The sequence below is a fragment of the Oncorhynchus kisutch genome, linkage group LG15 (assembly GCF_002021735.2).
Source record: "Oncorhynchus kisutch isolate 150728-3 linkage group LG15, Okis_V2, whole genome shotgun sequence".
NCBI lineage: Eukaryota > Metazoa > Chordata > Actinopteri > Salmoniformes > Salmonidae > Oncorhynchus > Oncorhynchus kisutch.
The window spans coordinates 29241189-29265137 of NC_034188.2; the positions used below are offsets into that span (position 1 = coordinate 29241189).

At 41.9% G+C, this 23949-nt stretch overlaps 1 protein-coding gene across 4 annotated transcripts in view; it reads left to right on the forward strand.

Annotated features, from left to right (window-relative positions):
* LOC109905116 (mid1-interacting protein 1-like) overlaps positions 1–22767 on the forward strand; it is a 35741-nt gene extending 12974 nt beyond the window's left edge. For 2 of the 4 annotated variants that reach the window (XM_031790051.1, XM_020502298.2), the window contains one exon: positions 6598–13626. In XM_031790051.1, the coding sequence (XP_031645911.1) occupies positions 6598–13236 (6639 nt within the window). In that variant the 3' untranslated portion in view covers positions 13237–13626. Of the gene's footprint in view, positions 1–6597; positions 13627–20209; positions 20394–21404 lie in introns of those variants that run through there. The other 2 variants (XM_031790052.1, XM_020502299.2) reach the window with 2 other exon arrangements.
* Positions 22768–23949: the final 1182 nt, after the last annotated feature.

Here is a 23949-nt window from a genome sequence, read left to right on the forward strand (position 1 = left end):
AGTCTGCGAGAGGACGTCCGTCAGGAGTTGGCCTGCAGAGACACCACCCTCACGTTCGACCAGCTGGTGGACCTGTCCATCCGGCTGGACAACCTGCTGGCTACCCGCGGACGTTCAGATCGGGGTCTGTTAGTTCCATCCCCACGCACCCCCTCTCCGATACCCATGGAGCTGGGAGAGGCAGTGCAGTGCGCAGGGAGACCGGAGGGGTTCCAGCTCGTGCACCATCTGTGGCCGCAGAGGTCACACTGCCGGTCGGTGCCGGGTTGGTTCCTCTAGGTATCGAGGCAGCAGGCAAGGCGCTCTGGCGTCACCCCAGGTGAGCCGGCACCATTCTCACCCAGAGCCCACTGTTGCATATATGTTTGTGTATGTCACTTTCCTGAGTTTTCTCCGCATTCCCAGCATAAGGCGCTCGTCTATTCAGGCACGCCTGAGAATAATGTTGATACAGCGTTCGCCCATAGTTTAGGGATCCCCATTGTTCCCGTGGCTGTGCCCTTCCCCATTCACGCATTAGATAGTTGACCATTAGGGTCAGGGTTGATTTGGGAGGTCACCGCTCCTCTGGGCATGGTGACGCAAGGGGGTCACAAGGAGAGAATTAGTCTCTTCCTTATTGACAATCCTGCGTTTCCCATGGTGCTAGGCCTACCCTGGTTAGCTTGTCATAACCCCACTGTTTCTTGGCCACAGAGGGCTTTCACGGGGTGGTCACGAGAGTGCTCGGGGTGCTACTACAGTGGAGAGTACAGACCAGGTCTCCACCGTGCGCATTCTTCCTGAATATGCCGGATTGGCTCTCACCTTCTCTAAAAAGGCGACTCAATTACCACCCCATCGACAGGGCGATTGTGCGATAAATCTCCTGGTAGACGCTGCACTTCCCAGGAGTCACGTGTATCCCCTCTCACAGGCGGAGATGGAGGCTATGGAAACACATGTCTCCGAATCCCTGCGTCAGGGGTACATTCGGTCCTCCACTTCACCCGCGTCCTCAAGTTTCTTTTTTGTGAAGAAGAAGGAGGGAGGTCTGCGCCCGTGTATTGACTCTCGGGGTCTGAACCAGATCACTGTGAAGTATAGTTACCAGCTACCTCTCATAGCCACAGTGATTGAGTCAATGCACGGGGCGCGCTTCTTCACCAAACTAGATCTCAGGAGCACTTACAACCTGGTGCGTATCCGGGAGGAAGACGAGTGGAAGATGGCATTCAGTACCACCTCAGGGCACTATGAGTACCTCGTCATGCCGTATGGGTTGATGAATGCGCATCAGTGTTCCAAGCCTTTGTAGACAAGATTTTCAGGGACCTGCACGGGCAGGGTGTAGTGGTGTATATTGATGACATTTTGATATACTCCACTGCACATGCTAAGCATGTGTCCCTGGTGCGCAGAGTGCTTGGTCGCCTGTTGGAGCATGACCTGTACGTAGAGGCTGAGAAATGCCTGTTCTTCCAGCAGTCCGTCTCCTTCCTAGGGTATGGCATTTCCACCTCAGGGGTGGAGATGGAGAGTGACCGCATTTCAGCCGTGCGTAATTGGCCGACTCTCTCCTTCAGCGATTCTTAGGGTTTGCCAACCACTACCGGAGGTTTATCCGGGGTTTTGGTCAGGTAGCGGCTCCCATTACTTCACTGCTGAAGGGGGGCCTGGTGCGCTTGCAGTGGACAGCTGAGGTGGACAAGGCTTTCAGTCACCTGAGGGCTTTGTTTACCCCGGCTCCTGTGTTGGCCCATCCGGATCCCTCTTTGGCGTTCATAGTGGAGGTGGATGCATCCGAGGCTGGGATAGGAGCTGTGCTCTCACAGCGCTCGGGTACGCCACCGAAGCTCCACCCTTGTGTCTTCTTCTCGAAGAAGCTCAGCCCGGCAGAGCGAAACTATGACGTGGGGGACCGGGAGTTGTTGGCTGTCGTCAAGGCACTGAAGGCGTGGAAACATTGCCTTGAGGGGGCTAGACACCCTGTTCTCATCTGGACTGACGACCATAATCTGGAGTACATCCGGGCGGCGAGGAGACTGAACCCTCGCCAGGCAAGGTGGGCCATGTTTTTCACCCGTTTTGTGTTTACCCTTTCCTACAGACCAGGCTCCCAGAACGGGAAGGCAGAAGCATTGTCTCGGCTGTATGACACAGAGGAGCGGCCCATGGATCCCACTCCCATACTCCCATTCTGTATGTCCCGTCTGCTGTTTGTGACCTTTTGATCTATTGGGCCCACACGTCACCCTCCTCTGGTCATCCTGGGATCGGTCGGACAGTGCGCTGTTTGAGCGGGAGGTACTGGTGGCTTACCTTGGCTAAGGACGTGAGGGGTTATGTTTCCTCCTGTTCGGTGTGCGCCCAGTGTAAGGCTCCTAGGCACCTGCCCAGAGGTAAGCTACACTCCTTACCTGTTCCACAATGGCCTTGGTCACACCTGTCGGTGGATTTTCTGACCGATCTTCCACTCTCACAGGGTAACACCGCGATCCTGGTCGTTGTGGATCGTTTCTCTAAGTCCTGTCGTCTCCTCCCCAGTTCACCTCTAGGGTCTGGAAGGCATTCGTGGAATGTCTGGGGGTCTTGATCAGCCTTACTTCAGGGTTTCACCCTGAGAGTAATGGGCAGGCATTTCTGTTTTTTTCTGTAGATGTTATAACAATGTTTTGCTACCACTGTATCATCAAAGGTATTATCTATGTGAGTTTCAGAGATAATCAGAATATGAATGTCATCTGTTAATAGCAAATTATTAATTTCATGAACCATGTTTCTTACAATACATATGTTAACGTGGGCTTTGTTTTAGCACCTTTCTGGAATGCTTGATTGTTTTCATTACTTTACTTGGAAGCTTAGCAGAAGTAGAAATGCTCATGTTATTTATGTTAGTGCAGGGTGAGCTGCACACAGTGAATTTCCTGCTAGTGCACACCTTCTCATTGCTAACAGTATAACTCTGGTTCATAGGCACATGATACCTGTATACAATAGCTGTAGGATCAGCAGAAGCATTCACGGCAGTTAGAGGGACATAAATTAGTCTACTTACATTGTGTCTAACAAGGTTTAATGTACATTTGCTGAAGCATTATGACAACTCAGCGACACAATGGTAGAGATTAACTGAGCTGGGCTTGGGTCATTGATAAGTCATTGTCTCAACACAGCCATATAATGCTGTGAAAGGATCCAGGAACTCAAATTATTCGGGTGGATCCCATCCTCCTTATGAAACGTGTTTTGTTTCCAAAAGGTGTAGAAATTGTCAACAATAATCACTTTCCAGTTGTGAAGAAAAATAATCCCACTAAAGTGTTCAATGCCACGATTCAGAGAGGGTAATGGGTATTTCATTAGTGTACAGAGCTGCCCTTCATAATGCCATTAAAACCCACATGGACTACGATATAATCGATTTCCATGTCCTGGCGTAGGACATAAACAATGACAACAATGACAAAATACAAGAACATGATAATATAGTGCCTTTCGGAAAGTATTCAGACCCCTTGACCTTTTCTACATTTTGTTATTTTACAGCTAATTCTAAAATGGATTAAATAAATACAAATCCTCAGCAATCTACACACAATACCCTATAATCACAAAGCAAAAACAGGTTATTATACATTTATGCAAATTAATAAAATAAAAAAAACTGAAATAACGTATTTCCATACGTATTCAGACCCTTTGCTATGAGACTTGAAATTGAGCTCAGTTGCATCCTGTTGACACTGATCATCCTTGAGATGTTTCTACAACTTGATTGGAGTCCACCTGTGGTAAACTCAATTGATTGGACATGATTTGAAAAGGCACACACCTGTCTATACAAGGTCCCACAGTTGACAGTGCATGTCAGAGCAAAAACCAAGCCATGAGGTCAAAGAAATTGTCCGTAGAGCTCCGAGACAGGATTGTGTAAAGGCAGATCTGGGGAAGGGTACCAAAAAATGTCTGCAGCATTGAAGGTCCCCAAGAACACAGTCAAGTCCTTGAGCGGCCCAGCCAGAGCCCGAACTTGAACCCGATCAAACATCTCTGGAGAGATCTGAAAATACTTGTGCAGCAACGCTCCCCATCTAACCTCACAGAGCTTGAGAGGATCTGCAGGGAAGAATGGGAGAAACTTCCCAAAAGAAAGGTGTGCCAAGCTTGTAGTGCCATACCAAAGAAGACTCAATGCTGTAATCGCTGCCAAAGATGCTTCAACAAAGTACTGAGTAAAGGGTCTAAAAATGTGATATTTCTATTTTTTATTTGAAATAAATTAACTAACATTTCTAAAAACCTGTTTTGCCTTTGTCATTATGGGGTATTGTGTGTAGATTGTTGAAAAAAACAAGAATTTAATCCATTTTAGAATAAGGCTGTAACGTAACAAAAGGTTGAACAAGTCAAGGGGTCTGAATCCTTTCCGGAGGCACTGTAGATAGGAGACAGCAAATTAGATGTGCAAGGATAGATGTTGTTGATGGTGTAGATAGCATGAATCTGTAACATCAATTATGTATTAGCAGTGAGCTAATGCGACCATTACATTTAGAGCATGCTAGCTAACTCATTTGTTCAGCAATAACATTCAGAAGTACATCACAGAAACCCGCAAATCTAACAGGCAAATACCAACTGAGATGCAAAAATACCATCTGAGACATTCGCAGACCTCAGCATACTCCATCTGCAGCTGGATGCTTCTGAAAAATACAAGACAATTACACAATTGTGGACCAACTTACTTGTAGTCTTTCTTGAACTTCATTGCTGGTTAAGGGCTTGTAAGTAAGCATTTCACGGTAAGGTCAACACCTGATTTGATTTGGCTTAACACCCTTAACCCAAAAATGTATCCACGTTTTCATCATCATTGTAAAGCCCTAAATTAGTTTGTAACTTTGGCAAAGTTATTTCTGAAGTTTATTATTTATTTCACGTGATACTGATTAATTTACGTCTGTCCCTCATTTTAAGGTCAACCCTGATACATGAACAGAGCTCTCCTTTTGATATGGTGAAACTATTCCTATTAAAATATTTTTTTTCAAAAGAAACATTGAACATCTAATCGTCAAATCATAGAGTAAAAGTGGGAGAGATGGTTCTACTCTTTTTGGCACCTACCTTCAGGGGGCCCCCCACCCTAAAAGTTACATGGCCATTTCGGTCAGATTGTTCTTCAAGACATTCAAATGTTCACAGATGACCAGAAGGGTAAAATAATAACCACAGTGGGTGTGACAGTTCAACACCTCAGGAGTGTATGTCAGTTGATTTTTAAACTATATTTAGTCTGCAAATGTTTACTGAAAACATGATTACATTTGCACAATGATTACTTGAAGTCTCTTAAATACATCGTTACAGTTGTTGATTAGCCAGCTAACACATTCTTGACATATTAGTATAGACATGAAATCAGTCAAGCCACCACAAAACAAGACATAGTATCAAGAACAAGATACAACTAGCTGAAACGAGCCACCTATGACGTCAAAACTATGAAATAACACACGTGGAATCATGTAGTAACCAAAAAAAGTGTTAAACAAATCAAAATACATTTTAGTTCAACTGTTGTAGCCCAACAGAACCCAAAATATAATCTTGTTCAGCCTGGCTGTACTCCATTGTTTGTAAACAATGCAATTGTAAACCATAGTGTCCGAAATTAAGCAAAAACTGATCATCCTGATTGAATCATGAACAATGATGAATGAGAAAGTTACAGAGGGTTGAAGATCATACCCCCATGACATGCTAACCTCTCACCATGCTAACCTCCTTGTTATAGGTAATGGTGGGAGGTTAGCATGTCATGGGGGTATGATCTTCAACCCTCTGTAACTTTCTCATTCATCATTGTTCATGATTCATTCAGGATGATCCGTAATCATGGTAGCATCCACATGAATGTAGAAGTGTTCAGAAACATATTCACTTCTTATTTACAATAAAAGTGACTCCAAAATGACACAATACATTACTTACATTAATTTATATTGGGCACAAAATAATCTGAAACAACCAAAACGAATATCAAATGCTTCCAACAAGTTTCACAAGCTTGATGAAGTCATTGCATGCTAGGAATATGGGACCAAATACTAAACTTTTTACTACTTTATTCATAAAAATCTTTCGGGGTGGCAAACATTTTGATGCCTACCTTTTTGAGAAAAACAAGTATTACTTTTGGGCGTACAATATAGCTCAGTATTTGAGTACAGTCATTATTGCTCATCTTTATACATTTTATATTTTAGTAGACACTCTTACCCACAGCGACCTACAGGAGCAATTAGGGTTAAGTGCCGTGCTCAAGGCACAGATTTTTCACCTACTTGGCTCAGGGATTCAAACCAGCAACCTTTTGGTTACTGGCCCAACACTCTTAACCGCTAGGCTACCTATCAATGGTGTCAATCATTTCGGACCCCACTGTAGTTTTAAAAAATGGTTAAAACACACATTTTTATCTCATGGAGGGTCAGCCTTCGCATCCATGGATGGTCAGTCCTTGCTCTGTCTATGCATTTTAGAGTGGTTAAATCTTTCGAATCCCAGATTCAATCTGTTTTTTTAATTGTTTTTTTTTCCCCTCAGGATTTTGAAAGTTTTCTGGAAGAAATTGATAGACAAAAGATCCAAGATTTGCTGCTGTCTGCTTCTGAAATGTCTTACACCTACAGCAACAAACTTCTCCTTATAATGGACAACGAAGAGTGGACTCGTCAGCGAGTAGAACAGGAGTACAGCATAGATCCTCATTATTCAGTAATGGTCAGTGATGCTTGTATGTACAATGATTCATGTCTCCCAACCGTTAACAGTGGCACAGTTGTGAAGATATTTGGTACTGCCTCAGAGGATGGACATACTCTGTCCGGTTACTCTGGTTCCTCACTAGCAAATCTAATGTTGACACCATCATTGAGATCAGCATCCGTTTTCTCCCTTGACATCAATACCACTTCTTCATTTCATAATGACTTCATGAGGGTTTTTAAGTATCATGACAATAATGCTGTATTGGAAACTACCAGCCCGGGAGATCTTCTCATCTTTCAAATCATAGATCACACTGACACTGCAGCTGAGTACCATGCTCCAAAGAGACCCATTGATCACACCACACAGTATGATAAACAGCACATCCTAATACTGGAAGATAACCCCATTGTTCGGGAAGCTGCTAAATTTCTATATGAGAAACATCCCACTGTGACCTCTGTGTACATCCTGGAAAACCAACAGCCTAAACTGATCAAAGGCGACCCGGTGCCACTGTCAGAAGAGAGCAGACTGGTCCTTGTAGGCCATGGGAGCAGAGACAGCGAAGGAGAGATGAGGGTTGGAGGGTACAAAGCCGAAGACGTGGCTGACATCATTGGACGTACTGCCAGGTCTAGTGACCATATTAAAACCACAAGTGTGGTGGCCTGTGAAGTTGGGTCTGATGAAGCCTTCAAGAACACCCTGTTAAAAGAGCTCCACACCAGGTCTATTGAGACAGAACTACACCTAAGGAGTTCTTTGCTCCAAGTCAGCCACTCTGGGGAGAAGATAACTGTAGAAATAACCCCCACTGGATTGGAAACAAAACATAAGGATGACAGCAAGAAAGTGGTGGCAATGTTAGACAGAGATGGAAATATCGTCACTAGAGAACAGTTCAGCAACAGGGGGGAAGGGATTTTTTCAAATGAGAGAAACTTTCTAGGGAAAACTTCTGTTCAAGAACGTTTAAAAAAATACAGAGACACATGGCCAGACAATCCAAAGAGATTTGTTGAATCTTATGCACGTAGAAAATATACTGATGAACTTGAAGCCTTAACCTGGGCAATTTTTGAACCAATGAAAAGTGATAAAAATTCAAAAAAGTTACAGACAAATTTGGATAATGAAGAGTTTCGGATATGCAATATTGTGAGGCAAATGGGAAACCGAAGAAATACAATAAAGGAGAAAACATGGATTGAAGATAACAACGTCATTAAAGGTATTCTTGATAACTGCTATGAAATGAAGTCAGGTGAGGATATCCTAAGTGTGATCCATCACAATGCAAAGCTTGGAGAAGATAAGACCACCTACCTGATGTTACATGACTGGATTTATGAGATAAACCCCCAATCTTTATATGTGTATCCAGTGGGGAAAAAGCTTGACAACAATGAAAAGGGAAATCAAAACAGAATAGATGAGATAAAACGTTGTGTTGAGGAACAGATTGGCAAAGAACATTATCCAGCCATCCGTGAAAATATAGGAGATGGCAAAGAAAGTTATCCTAATTTTGTGAAAGAAACTCTTCAAGGGGAATACATTAATAAAGGCTCACAAGGTATGATGAAGGAGGCATGGTACAGAACATATTTCTTGGCATCAATAATATCAGAGTCCTCCAGAAATTTCCGTACATTTCCTCTTGTCCTGATGGCCTTAGATATGGCCCACAGCACAGACAATAATGTGAAAGAGAAAGGTTTGAGTTTCCTCATGGAGAATCATCCAATGGCAGCAGGTGGTTCTTGGGTGGATCCAAGTAGGCGAGGATTTTTCGGTTCGTCCTCAGAAATAGATTCTAGCAAATTAAAAAACAAATGTAAAAAAATACGTAAGATCCCAGAGGAATTACAAAAGGATCTTATGGACCTTACAGAAAAAGAGAATAATGTGTTTGAAGAATGGTGGAAATGGAAAAAAATGGATAACAACAAGGTAGACGATGAGATCTACAAACTTGCAAATGAGTATGCGCTAGTGAATGAGATTTCTAAAAGTTCATTCATAAAGGATTATAGTCATTTCTTAAATGAAATTGGCAAACAATCAACCCTAAATGAGGTCACTGGACTTTTGGGTGGGTCCCATGATGGCTCTGTGACATTGAAAGATCTACATTCCGCTTCAGAAGTAGAGCATTCACTCAAGCTCTCTTCATATTACGCCAGGTCCTCTGCTATGTTTGCTGAACAGATTCACAATCAGTTGAGGAGAGAATTTGGTGACAGGCTGGACTCGGAGGGACTACATGTCAAAGAAGGCAGTATTAGGCTGGAGGATGGACAATTTCGATGCCAGCTTACATCGAAGAAGAATCTCCGGGAAACAATTGAATTTAAGGTGGAGTTGCATCCAGAGGGACAACTATACACAGAGAAAATGTGGAAAAACATGGAGACAGTTCATGGCCTGGAGATTCCAGATGGGACCCATTCTCACCAGGTCTCGAGGCACCTAGAGCACACAGGGATGGCAATTGGAGCAGTGGGACTCATGTTGGGGATGCAAGGAGCTGTTCATGCTTTTGAAGAGGGAGACATTGAACATGGTACAATAGCCACGTTACAGACTGTACATGGAGTCACAGGAATGACCTTGGCTGCAGTTGGAAAACAAGTTCCTCAGGTTTTAGAGCGCAAGGCAATGAGAGCCATGGTAACATTAATCAAAAGCCCTGTGGTGAAACGTGCCCTGGTAGTTATGCCAATCATAGGGATTGGTTTTGGAATTTACAATATTGTGGAAGACTTTAAGAGGAAAGATGCACTGGGGTATATTGATGCCACCTTCGATGCTGCAATAGTTGCCTTGGATTTTCTTGAAATCGGTCAACCAGAACTTGCGCCATTAATTGTGCCAATCAACCTGGCACTAAATACCATACGAATGATCTTTGATGATGTATATCTTGATATTCAGACTGAACTTATTCATTTACCACCAAATGCTGGAGTTTTGGCAAAAATAAGAGCATTCTTTGTTGGCTTTGGGAAAGGACTTTTACACTTTATCCTTGATGTGGCAAGCTTTTTTTATACCATTCCTTATCGTGAGATTGAGGAGGGACGAAGGCTTGTTCAACAAATTTCAGACCCCCAAAAGTACTATTATTTTGCAGAGGTACAGGACGGGAGAAAGGCCATTGATTTCACAGCTGGTGAGGATTCTTGGAATGGAGGGAGTATCACTTTTTGTCTCTCAGACCAGGGACCATCTGACTTCTGCATGGATTATTTTGTATCCAGTGACGAAAACTTGGGGAAAAAGTGTTGGACTATTGACACACATGGAACTAAAGACATTGTTCTAGGCATTGGAGAATCACATAGATTAACTTACAAAAACATAGATATAAAAATACTCCTATTCATAAAAGTTGGCTCTATGTCTGTTGTTTCTGGTTATGAGGCTTTGTCAGACACAAGATTTGGAACATATTGGGGAAACAATGAAGCAAATAATTTTTTTGCCGTTCAGAAGGCAGATGACGACCATGACATTGAAGTCATGTTGAGCTATTACTACAAGCTTTATGGAAAAAATGGTGATGACGTGTTCTATTTGGGACCTCAAAAAAGCTATGTGGAGGGGTGTGGCGGCAAAGACACTTTCATCATTCCTGTCTATGGAGGAAACACGATTATTAATAACTATGATCCTTTCAAATCAACAGATGTCCTACTCCTTGGCGTTAACTACAGTCAGATTTCTGTCAGTAAGTCAGGAAATGATATTGTTTTAAGATATCTTGGTAACCATAACATTAGGATTATGAACTGGTTTTTGGGGGACGAATATCGCCACATGAACATGATGTCAGAGGACGGAGTCCTGTTCGACATCTCCACCACAGTGATTTCCTCTGTCCAACTGATTGCCAGAGGTATCAATAGAATGTCTAAAACTCACGGCCAGACAGTGAACGCTTCCGAACCACTTCTCCTTAGCGTTACTAATATCATGGGGTCTCCTTACAATGACATACTAATAGGAAATAGACAGAAGAATCTGATTGACGGTGGAGGGGGTCAGGACCACGTGAGGGGAGGAGAAGGAGAGGACATATATATGGTTTATGAGAAAAAACTGTCAAAGATATTCATTGAAAATCACTCCAATGACAATGAAACAGACCTACTGGTGATAGAGGCAAACCTTCATGAATTCAAAGTTAAAGTGGATGGAAACCATCTCAAACTGATGCCTTTTGCTGATCAAAGTTCTGATGTGACCTTAATGAACTGGTTCCGTTCAGATGCGGACAGGCACTTGCTTGTTATCACAAAGGATCTGGTCACCTTCAGCATCTCTGAGAACAAGGCAGCCTGTGAGCAGATTGACTCATTTAAGAGCAAATGCCTCATAAGTCAGAATCTAGATTACAGAAAGTCCACAGCTGCTCTACATGTGGATCTGCAGGAGGATGAGGCTTTCCAAAGTGTCACAGAGGTGCGAGGCTCAGCCTTCAATGACATCATCAAAGGGAACGTACAACGCAACACAATTGTGCCAGGGCGAGGAACAGACTTTCTTCAGGGGCGAGGAGGGGAGGACTGGTATGTTGTAACTCCAGGTCAAGGCTTGAAAACCATTGAGAACCACTCACCCGATCTGGCTACTGATGTACTTTTCCTGAGAGAAAAATATGATTTAATCAATTGTAAATGTAATGGACCAGACATTTATCTCTCCATAAATGGCTCACAGGAAGTCCTATTGAAGGGCTGGTTTCACTCAAGGAACTCTCAACACCTCCACATCCAATCAGCTGATGGAATAACATTTCAACTGGAGTCCAATGCCAGCAGTTGCGATGGCTCCTTAAAGCTGCCTCAGTCTGTGGATTTCCGAAATAGGGTGACTGGAGAAATCATGAAGATGAATAACAGCGACTTTGCCTCAGTGGTGGAAATGTATGGCTCATCTGGTTTCGACAGCATGGAAGGAAATGACAAAAATAACATGCTGGATCCTTTTACTGGAGGTGGTAGCATGGTGGGAGGAGATGGGGAGGATACCTACGTAGTGAACACTGGATATGGAACCAACATCATGATTGAAAACTTTGCAGAGGATGAAAGAATGGATACTGTGTTGTTTGAGATGGATTTCCTTGGTGGTGATCAACTCACAGTTCAGTCTGACAAGCATGATGTACTTGTGAGCACAGGTACACAGGGGCATAAAATTCAGGTCAGAGTGCTCAACTATAATTCAGGGCAACAACACCAACACCTTAGCTTCCAGAGCTCTGATGGAGTGCATTTTTGGGTTAGATCTCCAGTTGGAAACAAAACGCGTAGCTTTCAAAAGCCTTGGATTGAAGCTTACAAAGTGACAATGAAAGGAAAACTGGGAGAATGCCAAATAGATCTGAGTTCTCAATCAAATTTATCATTGGTTCACACTGTGCAGGGCTGTCCCCATGACTCCAATTACATTACAGGTAATGAGCAGGAGAACGTACTCTTCGGTGGCATCAAGGATGATGCACTGGATGGAGGGGCCGGCCATGACACCTTGCTGGGGGGTCAGGGCAATGACATCCTGATTGGGAACATAGGAGATGACACTCTTTATGGAGAGGAAGGGAGTGACACCATGATGGGCGGCTCAGGCTCTGACACCTTCGTTCCCGGACCAGGGGCTGATCTAGTGGACGGGGGCCCAGGGAGAGACACTGTGCTGTACCAGGGGGATCATGAGAGGGGTGAGGGCGTTTACGTCAACCTGCTGAGCGGAGAATGCCGTCAGGCAGATGCTGAGGGAGACGTGTTGAAGGATGTTGAGAATGTGATTGGCACTATCTACTCAGATATCTTGGTGTCTGGCTACGAACCTGCCCTACTAAAAGGCTCTGACGGCAACGACATTCTAGTGTCCCTTGTGGGAGGAGATTACTTGATTGGAGGAGAGGGAAGTGACATTTACATGATGGTTTCCCACCATGGCTCAGTGATCATAGACAACTGTGCCACAGATAATGCCACGGACATTGTGTACCTGCGCTCTCTGTCTGAGAAGTCTGTTGACTGTTCATATCTACTTAACGGAGTGTTTCTGACATTTTATGGACTCGGCGACACTACTGTTGACATAGAGCTGCGAAACTGGGTCAACTTCAGTCATGAGTGTGGCCATCTTATGCTGGTCCTCAATGAGGGTGAAATATCTGTAGATGAACTCATGCAGGAGTGTGAGTTGAGATATCACATACAACGAGTCGTGGCAACTGTTACATTAATCCTTCTACTTGCCGTTTTACATGGCATTATTTTGGTAATACCTGTAATCCATAGAAAGAGGAAGAGGGGACAAAGAGGGAAAGACAGCAGTGATAGAGCTACTGAAATGGGGAAAGACCCAATAGAAGTGCGAGAAGAGGATGCACCTCTCCAGGGCTTAACTTCTCAACCTAAAGTAGAGGAAGAAGAAGGAGGAGAAGGAAACTGAATGAGAACGATAGACATTCAGTAACTCAGGACAGGACCTCAGAGGATGTAGAGGGGACAAGGGAGTGAACGACACCCTCATAAATAGTTTGGAGAATGAAAACAGGGGGAGCAAAAGATATAACCACATGGCATAAAGTACTAACCAACTCCCTCCACTTAATATCAAGCAAATGTAACCTGACCAATGGTTTTATGTTCATCTCTTACTAAACACAGCTATGAATACCTAACTACAGTATCAGAACTAATCACTGTTCATAAATAATCACTTCTTGTTATTATATCCTTATATTATACAAAAATGGCTACTCTGTCTGGAAATTTAAAAATGGACAAATATCATGTTTAAATCAATGAAATGTTAATGTTAATAAAATGCAAAGCTCAATCTTTTTAAAAACTTATTTCTACCCTACTATACATCTATGCTTGAATTGACCAGTTTCCTTGCAGCTTGGATGTGGCATGTGTTCAACTGAACAGCAGATGACAGTATTGGAAAGCCTAGCACTAGTGGTTTGTAAAAAGATGTGACTCACACAGAGCCTTTAGAAAATAGAACCTAATCATTCGAGGCATCCAGTTGTCGCCAAGGTAACTTTTCAAGTCAGTCCACCATACTACAGCATGTCATTAATTCTTTAGGAAAATGTATATAAAACTTGTATAAACTGCATTTTTAATTATATGACAATATTTTATGTTTTATCTCCAATAGAGGTCACCCGATTAATCGGGAATGACCGATTTAATTATGGCCGGTTTCAAGTTTTCATAACAATGGGTAATTGTATTTTTGGACACCGATTTGCCGATTATTATTTTTTTACACCTTTTTATAAGAAATTCATGTTAGCAGGCACTATTAACTAAGTATGCAGGTTTAAAAATATATACTTCTGTATTGATTTTAAAGAAAGGCATTGATGTTTATGGTTAGGTACATTGGTGCAACGACAGTGCTTTTTTCCAAATGTGCTTGTTAAATCATCACCGTTTGTCGAAGTAGGCGCATCGATTATATGCAACGCAGGACACCCTAGATAAACTAGTAATATCATCAACCATGTGTAGTTAACTAGTGATTATGTTAAGATTGATTGTTTTTTATAAGATAAGTTTAATACTAGCTAGCAACTTACCTTGGCTTCTTGCTGCCCTCACGTAACAGGTAGTCCCTCGTGGAGTGCAATGTAAGGCAGGTGGTTAGAGTGTTGGACTAGTAACCGGAAGATTGCAAAAACGAATCCCAGAGCTGACAAGGTAAAAATCTGTCATTCTGCCCCTGAACATGGCAGTTAACCCACCTTTCCTAGGCCGTCATTGAAAATAAGAATGTGTTCTTAACTGACTTGCCTAGTTATAATTAGGGAAATTGTGTCACTTCTCTTGCGTTCTGTGCAAGCAGTCAGGGTATATGCAGCAGTTTGGGCCGCCTGGCTCATTGCAAACTGTGTAAAGTCCATTTATTCCTAACAAAGGCCGTAATTAATTTTCCAGAATTGTCCATAATTATGACATAACATTGTAGGTTGTACAATGTAACAGCAATATTTAAACTTAGGGATGCCATCCGTTAGATAAAATACGGAACGGTTCCGTATTTCACTGAAAGAATAAACGTTTTGTTTTCTGAATGATAGTTTGCGGATTCGACCATTTTAATGACCAAAGACTCGTATTTCTCTGTGTTATTATGTTATAATTAAGTCTATGATTTGATAGAGCAGTCTGACTGAGCGATGGTAGGCAGCAGCAGGCTCGTAAGCATTCATTCAAACAGTACTTTCCTGCGTTTGCCAGCAGCTATGGTGCTGTTTATGACTTCAAGCCTATCAACTCCCGAGATTAGGCTGGTGTAACCGATGTGAAATGGCCAGCTAGTTAGCGGGGTGCGCGCTAATAGCGTTTCAAACGTCACTCGCTCTGAGACTTGGAGTAGTTGTTCAAACGCTGCTTCGAGGGTGACTGTTTTCGATGTGTTCCTGGTTCGAGCCCAGGTAGGAGCGAGGAGAGGGACAGAAGCTATACTGTTACACTGGCAATACTAAAGTGCCTATAAGAACATCCAATTGTCAAAGGTATATGAAATACAAATGGTATAGAGAGAAATAGTCCTGTAATTCCTATAATAACTATAACCTAAAACTTCTTACCTGGGAATATTGAAGACACATGTTAAAGGAACCACCAGCTTTCATATGTTCTCATGTTCTGAGCAAGGAACTTAAATGTCAGCTTTATTACATGGCACATATTGCACTTTTACTTTCTTCTCCAACACTTTGTTTTTGCATTATTTAAACCAAATTGATCATGTTTCATTATTTATGAGGCTAAATTGATTTTATTGATGTATTATATTAAGTTAAAATAAGTGTTCATTCAGTATTGTTGTAATTGTCATTATTACAAATACATTTTAAAAATTGGCCGATTAATCGGTATCGAGTTTTTTTGGTCCTCCAATAATCGGTATCGGCGTTGAAAAATCATATTCGGCTGACCTCTAATCTCCAAGGCATTCCTAGTCGATCACCAAACATTTCTGTAAAAAAAACAACGATAAAGCCTTGCGTTCCTATTTTTTTTAATTAATTTTGCGCTGTTGGTGGTAGGTGCAGCCCTAGTGCCGGAAAGACAAAGTGTTCCCATTTTTAACCATTTCATGTGTCTGAAGGAATAACTCCACCTACCCAGCAGGCCCAGAGAACAAATCAATTGCCCCTATAGGCCTACCTTGAACGCACAGCAAAGTTGATACTGTGAGATTTCAAAACTTTTAAAACCATGACGAGGAAGACTCCACGGATACAGCAAAGAGCTGCTGTTTTATGTGTAAGTTCATGTTTAAGTTGTTATTCAGCACTGTAAACACTTTGTTCAACACATTTTTTAAGCCATAAAATGTGAGTTCTCCCTACTTCCACACGCTACAACCAGCACTGTATATATCAATGTCACTCTTGCTGCTGGTGTCACGTTCTGACCTTAGTTCCTTTGTTATGTCTTTGTGAGTTGGGATGGGTAGTCTGTTCTTTTTTCTATGTTGTGGTTTTGTGTTTGGCCTGGTATGGTTCTCAATCAGAGGCAGGTGTCGTTCATTGTCTCTGATTGAAAATCATACTTAAGTAGCCTTTTCTCACCTGTGTTTTGTGGGTGATTATTTCCTGTTTAGTGTTTTTTCCATTCACCTTACGGGACTGTTCGTTTGTCGTTTATTGTTTTGTCCAGTGTTCAGTTATTTTACAAAAAATATGAACACTTACCACGCTGCGCTTTGGTCCTCACCTTCTTCCACCACAGACGATCGTTACAGCTGGTGATTCTCTGATCCACCTCTACGCAGACAACACCATTCTGTATACATCTGGCCCTTCTTTGGACACTGTGCTAAGAAACCTCCAAACGAGCTTCAACGCCATACAACACTCCTTCCGTGGCCTACAACTGCTTTTAATTAAATGCTAGTAGAACTAAGTGCATGCTCTTCAACCGATTGCTGCCCGCACCTGCCCGCCCGACTAGCATCACTACTCTGGACGGTTCTGACCTAGAATATGTGGACAACTACAAATACCTAGGTGTCTGGTTAGACTGTAAACTCTCCTTCCAGGCTCACATTAAGCATCTCCAATCCAAACATAAATCTAGAATCGGCTTCCTATTTTGCAACAAATCCTCCTTCACTCATGCTGCCAAACATACCCTCGTAAAACTGATTATCCTATCCTCGACTTTGGCGATGTAATTGACAAAATAGCCCCCAACACTCTACTCAGCAAACTGGATGTAGTCTATCACAGTGCCATCCGTTTTGTCACCAAAGCCCCATATACTACCCACCAATGTGACCTGTATGCTCTCGTTGGCGGGCCCTCACTACATATCCGTCGCCAAACCCAATGGCTCCAGGTCATCTATAAGTCTTTTCTAGGTAATGCCCTGCCTTATCTCAGCTCACTGGTCACCATAGCAACACCCACCCGTAGCATGCGCTCCAGCAGGTATATTGCACTGGTCATCCCCAAAGCCAACACTTCCTCTGGCCACCTTTCCTTCCAGTTCTCTGCTGCCAATGACTGGAATGAATTGCAAAAATCACTGAAGCTGGAGTCTTATATCTCCCTCTCTAACTTTAAGCATCAGCTGCTTACCAAACAATGTACACAGTCAATCTGCAAATAGCACATCGAAATACCTCATCCCCATATTATTACTTACCCTCTCGATCTTTTGCACCCCAGTATCTCTAATTGCACATCATCTTCTGCACAGATCTATCACTCCAGTATTAATGTTAAATTGTAATTATTTCGCCTCTATGGCCTATTTATTGCCTGTGTTGTTGTTTTTGTCGCACTGCTTTGCTTAATCTTGGCCAGGTCGCAGTTGTAAATGAGAACTTGTTCTCAACTGGCCTACCTGGTAAAATCAAGGTGAAACAAAAATAAATAATAAATAAACGCAAGCTGCAATGAATGAGTATAGCAAAGTATTAGTGACTTGTCTTTTTTAATTTCAAGGAATATTTCACTTTCTCTGGTCATAGGAGTAACATCATGAATTGGTGCATGAAACAGAAATAATGCAGTGCAACTTGAGTTTCGCCATCAATTGGAAGACTGTGTCCCCTTTTTTTAGCGCAGGTAAGGAGGATGGAGGGACACTGAGGCGGGTGAGAGGCAGCCTCACCACTGCTCCCTCCCTCCCCTCAGACTGTCCATCAGATGCAGGCCATCAGTCCTGTAAAAAGAAAAGACGCAAATGATTATGCTCACTTAGCTGTGCCTCACAAGTAATACAACAAATTATATATTACAGTGTGATCATATAACTACTAAATATAATTTCAAAATGCTCTGAGTCATTTAAAAAAAAATCTGAGCGGTAGATTTAGTCTTACATTTTGACTCAGAATGTGATCTTAACTCAAAAGGTTGGTGACCACTGTATTAAACAATTTCTGATATACATGCCTTCTATTTTCTTGTATAAGTAAAATCAGGATTATGCCTCTACTGTCATTCATTCCAATTAGACTGGTTTGGATTCCTCCCTGACCAATATGGCTGCCATTTTGACCCCATTTCAAAACGTTAAGGGTTCATGCCATATCCCCTATAATAATTTTATAGAAAAAATATATATATATTTTTTTTGTTATTGATTTTTTTTTGTTGATCTAACATATTTGTATAGGATGTCTATGGTATTTTTAAAATTTTATATTATTTTTTATTATTGGAGAAAAATCAGTATACGTAAGAAGTATACAAACAGACAATGATAACATATGCTAGGGGGTAGAACAAATGACAGATTATACAAAGACCTTAAAAGATGCACACATATTGATTGTTTTAACAGCTTTCTTATTAGAAGAATGTATAATGGTCTTAATGTACTGCTCGAATTCCTTATCGAAAACACAGTAGCGTGTTTTTTTATTTGTCAATTTACATTTATGAATATGACATTTGGCCATTAGCACAGTTAGATTTATAAGGTAAAATTGTTTTTCTTTATCTTTATTATGGTTAAGGAAACCGAGCAGCACATTCGACCAATAAAAAACAAAAGTCATCAAGAATATTAACAATTATAAAACTGTGAATATCTCTCCATAATTATTTTACATGTAGACAATGCCAAAATAAATGTGAAACTGTTTATGGATGCTCAACACAAAAAGTACAATCAATGTTAATGTATTTTTTAAGTTTCTTCAGGTAATGATTCACAGGGTAATACTTATGGATCATTTTGAAAGAGACCTCTTTGACCTTCTTAACAAGCAAGTATTTGTGTGGTAATAACCAGACTTTTTCCCAACAGATATTAGTGACCAATGTATTCCAGTAATTTGTGACTTAAGGAATGGATACAATATCCCTTTGAAATAAAGCACATATAGACCTGTTTTTCTGAGGGAGCAAGGGGAAACACAGTTTCCCTATTGGAGAGTCAACTGGATTAAGTGAGGGTAGGTCAAGAAGGTGAGGTCTGGCTACACCTCTAAATAACATGAGAGTTCCAGATGGAATAGCATCAGACTATGGCGAACTCTCTAAGTGTGACAGGGATATTGTAAAGATAAAAATTCCTCATAATTGAGTAACAATCCTTCTGCATTAAAAGGTTGACTCACCAGTAGGATATGATTATTGAACCAGTTCTTAAAAAATAAAGACTTGTTTCTATATAAAATATCCTTATTGTTCCAAATGAAATACCTATGCGGGGGAAAGTTATGTTTATATATTAACGACCACGCTAAGAATACTTGTCTGTGAAAAGCAGATCATTTTGCAGGAATCTTATCAATGCTATAGTTACAAAGTAACATCAAATTGAGGCCACCAAAACGGGAGAAGATATAACGAGGGATGAAATTCCAAATTGAAGTAGGATTCTTTAAAAAATGTTTAGCCCAATTTATCTTAAAAGTATTATTCAAAGTAGGAAAATCAAAAAAAAAGTTTTTTAAATGGAGTCCACCATATTCATATGAGTTCATAACGACAGATTTCCTAATATAATGTGTACGATTTTTCCAGATGAAGTTGAAAAGCACCTGGTCAACCACTTGACCTATTTTGTTGTCGAGATATAGGGACTGGGCTGCATAAGTAAGTCTGGAGATGCCTTCAGCTTTAGAAAGCAATACGCGACCTTTCAAGGATAAATCCCTCTGCAACCAATGGTTCAACTTCTTTTAGTTTTTTTCAATAATAGGTATAAAAATGTAAAGAGCATCTTTCCGGTTGATCCTTAGATAAAGTAATCCCAAGGTAGGATGTCTATGGTAACAACGTTACTGGGCGTCTGTTGCTGACGACAGTTGCAGTTTACTTTACGCCTGCTACGTTAGGTTAGTTGCAAACATGCTCAGGAAATAATATGTGGTCTCTGATTGGTTTTTTTCACAGCCAATCACCTAAAGTTAACGCCCCATTTCCTCAATTACTATCCTATTGCACCATTGATGTGAAGGGGAAAATATCGTGTTTTTTTCTAGCCGGCGCCCCACACTATAAAGGCCCTAGTCTGTCAGCTCTACAACCGAGGAAGTTTATACCTTTCTTCCAGGCTGGTGGAGCCTGAGCAAGTACTGGAATTGACCAACGCACCATCAAGAAAACATTTGCTCAGGTCGGTATTTTGGTTTTAGACAGACTATTTGTTTCACTTTTGCAAAATGGATGCTAGTCAAGCGTTTACAGGAAGTGCTATATGATGCTTTGCTGGTTAGTTACATTGCAGGAACAAAGTGCTTTCGATAGCGTAGGCCACCTTGCTTCGTTTTAGTGCTGACCAGAGCCATATCTAACTATGTATCTAGTGCAGACATTATGTTCTGTATCTTTAGCAGCCTACGCCATAGCCTACTCTAGGATGCGGTAGTCAGGTTAAAGCTATTTATGAAGTGTCTCTTCATTATGTTCATTACGCCATTAACCCATGTCGTCTAGTTAACAGTTATCTCCTGTTCGACCAGCTGAAATTACCCTGCGCCGTGCATTTAAGTGCGTTCTCGGTAGGCGGATGCCTGCCTGTTTTAATCGTCTGTTTTCTGCCCAAAGGCCTTTTTGTTTTAGCTCTAGGACGCAATTTGACAAGACACCGATACATCTGGATTAATGCCGCAAATGTGTTTGGAAAATCCTCTCGGAACCTCTACGAGCCAGAATGTCGATTAAATGTAATAACTCTTTACCGGTTGGTCCTTTTGCATGGAGTAATGTGAGACTGTATCCACAGGAAAGTAAAATTGGGCTACATCAACTTTACAAAGCGCTGGTAGTGCGTTCAGACTTATCACCTAAAGCCTGCGCAGTACTGAAGCACACGCTCTGCAAGTATGCATTCTTCTCGTGCATATATTCCATCTTGTGCGTATTCTTCGGGTGACAAATCTGTACGCACTACTGTTAACGGTGCTTTGAGAAGTCGATGTAAGTCTACTTTCCTGTGGCCCTCGTCACATTCCTACCCTTCAAAAGGACAGACCACACGGACAACCGGTAAAGTAAAAATATTTATATTTGGCCTTCGTGAGGAAACTTTACTGATCAAAAACTAATTTCTGCAATTTAACGTCAGGTTTTCATGCTAGGATGCAACTTTCTTTCTACCTTTTTCTCATGGTTTCTATTCCCATAGTGGCATTTGGTTCCTCAGTTGGCCTTAACATCAAGAAACACTGCCTTACTCCACCTGTTAACTGCAAACCCAAGTCTACCCTAAACCTCTGCAATGATGCAAATTAGCAGTGACCCAGCCAGCAACAAGAACTCCCTCATCAATGTGATGCACCGCTTCATTGCTGCCACCAACAACATGGATGAAACTATCATGGTGCCCAGCCTGTTGAGGGATGTGCCCCTGGAGGAACAGGAGAGCCAGCAGGTTGAGGTGGTGGAGAACAACAATGAGCCGTCCTACCCTAACAAGCAGAGGGACATGTATGAGCACTACCTCCTCCTCAAGTCCATAAAGAATGACATGGAGTGGGGCCTGCTGAAGAGGGAGATGAGCGGTGGGGCCAGCTTCCTGGAAATGGCAGTCAAGCAAGAGGAGCAGCAGCCGATAACCAGGGGGCTCCCTGCCGACGAGAGCTCAGATCTGGAGGGCCAGTTCCACTACCACCTCAGGGGACTGTTTGGTGTCCTGTCTCAACTCACAGTGCAAGCAGACCACCTCACCAACCGCTACAAGAGGGAAATTGGAGGTGGTAACTTCATGAGATAGGGTCACATCTGCCTGAACCTGGTCTGCGTGACTCAAACCGTGGTGTCATGGAAGACCTCTTGCCCCTAGTGCAACAGGATGGTGGACTGACCAGAGCAACTACCTTATGATTTCTTTGACTCCTGTCTTGAGTAGTAACAATCCACCCCCACTCTGTCACTTGCTTCCCAAACCTCCACTAATCATAAATGTATACCAATCTGACACTTGCATATGTTCCTGACTGTGTAAGGTCATATCTGATTCTGTATACAGTTGACTGTAAGTTCATCAGGTTGACATTTTTATGATTATTGGCTGTTAGTTTTCAGATATTGTATTTGGAGTCTAGTTGACACATGGCTCTGGTAGATGTACAAACTTCCCATAGTCATTTCAAATCCAAACATTAGTTTGGATTCACATGTATGTCAGTGGAACTGGATGTCTTTAACTGTCTCAAGGTTTGACTAGGAGTATTTGGAATGCTGGTTGTTCTGTCCCTCCTTAATTTAAACGACACTTGTCTGTGCTTGTTTAAGCGCCTTTATTTAAAATATGAAAAGTTTATTCATCGTATTGCTCATGAAACATGGCGTGCCTTGAATTTTTATAACTCAAAGTCCTGCTCAGATGCCCCCTACTGTTTGGTACACATTGTTTGAATGGCAACCTACTTTTCTTTGTCAAACTTCTGTAACACCACTTAATTGTTATGTATTGTCCTTGGATATTTCAATTTTTATATTGGGCAGAAATGCAGTATAACAAAAAAAATAAACTTCACCTGTTCAAATTTGTGTCGCAATAGCTTTAAACCTTGGTGTATTGATTAATTGCCAAGGGTCTGTGTAACATTTTCATATCAGCCAATGTTTATCTATACAGGTTTTAATGCGTGATCTCACTTGAACTTTCTGTTGCATATTCCTGGTAGGAATGTGAGGGTGACGTGCTCCAACATAACATGAGCACTGATTTGTCTGCGCAGTACAATTGCATGATGCACTTTAAATCCACTACAGGCTCCTTGTGGGTGTAAAGTAGGATTGGGCAAGTTTTGGAATTGACTTAACAGTATGAAAGTGGTAAGAGCCCTGGCACTTGCACTAGAAAATACCTTGGGTATAAAAATTTTTTACAACTTCACAGTCAGCATAAAGTGCCAATCTTTTAGTAATATTTAGCTGGGGAAAATGTACCATTTCTTGCTTTGAGTTTGTAGTTTAATCCCTTAGTGATTTCTGATGCAACATTTCTGCTGAAGTGGATCAGGTTAAGGACATTGAGCTTTATAATGGATTTAGTGCTTTTGTATGCCATTGAGTCAAAGGTACAACCGCTTTAATGAGTTCATTAACTTTGGTATACACTAAAAGACCGACCAGTATGTGGACACCTGCTTGTTGAACATCATTCCAAAATCATTGGCATTAATAGAGTTTTGATATAACAGCTGCCACTTCTGGGAAGGCTTTCCACTAGATGTAGGAACATTTCTGCCGGGAGTTGCTTCCATTTAGCCACAAGTGCAGTAGTGAGGTCGGCACTGATGTTGGGCAATTAGACCTAGCTTGAAATCAGCGTTCCAAATGTGTTCGATGGGGTTGAGGTCCGGGCTCTGCATGCCAGTCAAGTTCTTCCACACTGATCTCAAACCTTTTCTGTATGGCCCTCGCTTTGTGCACAGGGCTGTGTCATGCTGAAACGGAAGGACCTTCCCCAAACTGTTGCCGCAAAGTTGGAAGCACATTGTCTAGAATGTCATTGTAGTGTTAAGATTTCCCTTCACTGGAACTAAAGGGCCTAGCCCGAACCATTAATCCTCCACCAAACCGTTGCTCCTAGATGTTTCCACTTCTTAGTAACAGCACTTACAGTTGACTAGGTAAGAATTTGGACGGTGCCACGTTGAAGATAACTGACCTCTTCAGTAAGGCCAGTCTACTGCCAATGTTTGTCTATGGAGATTGGATGG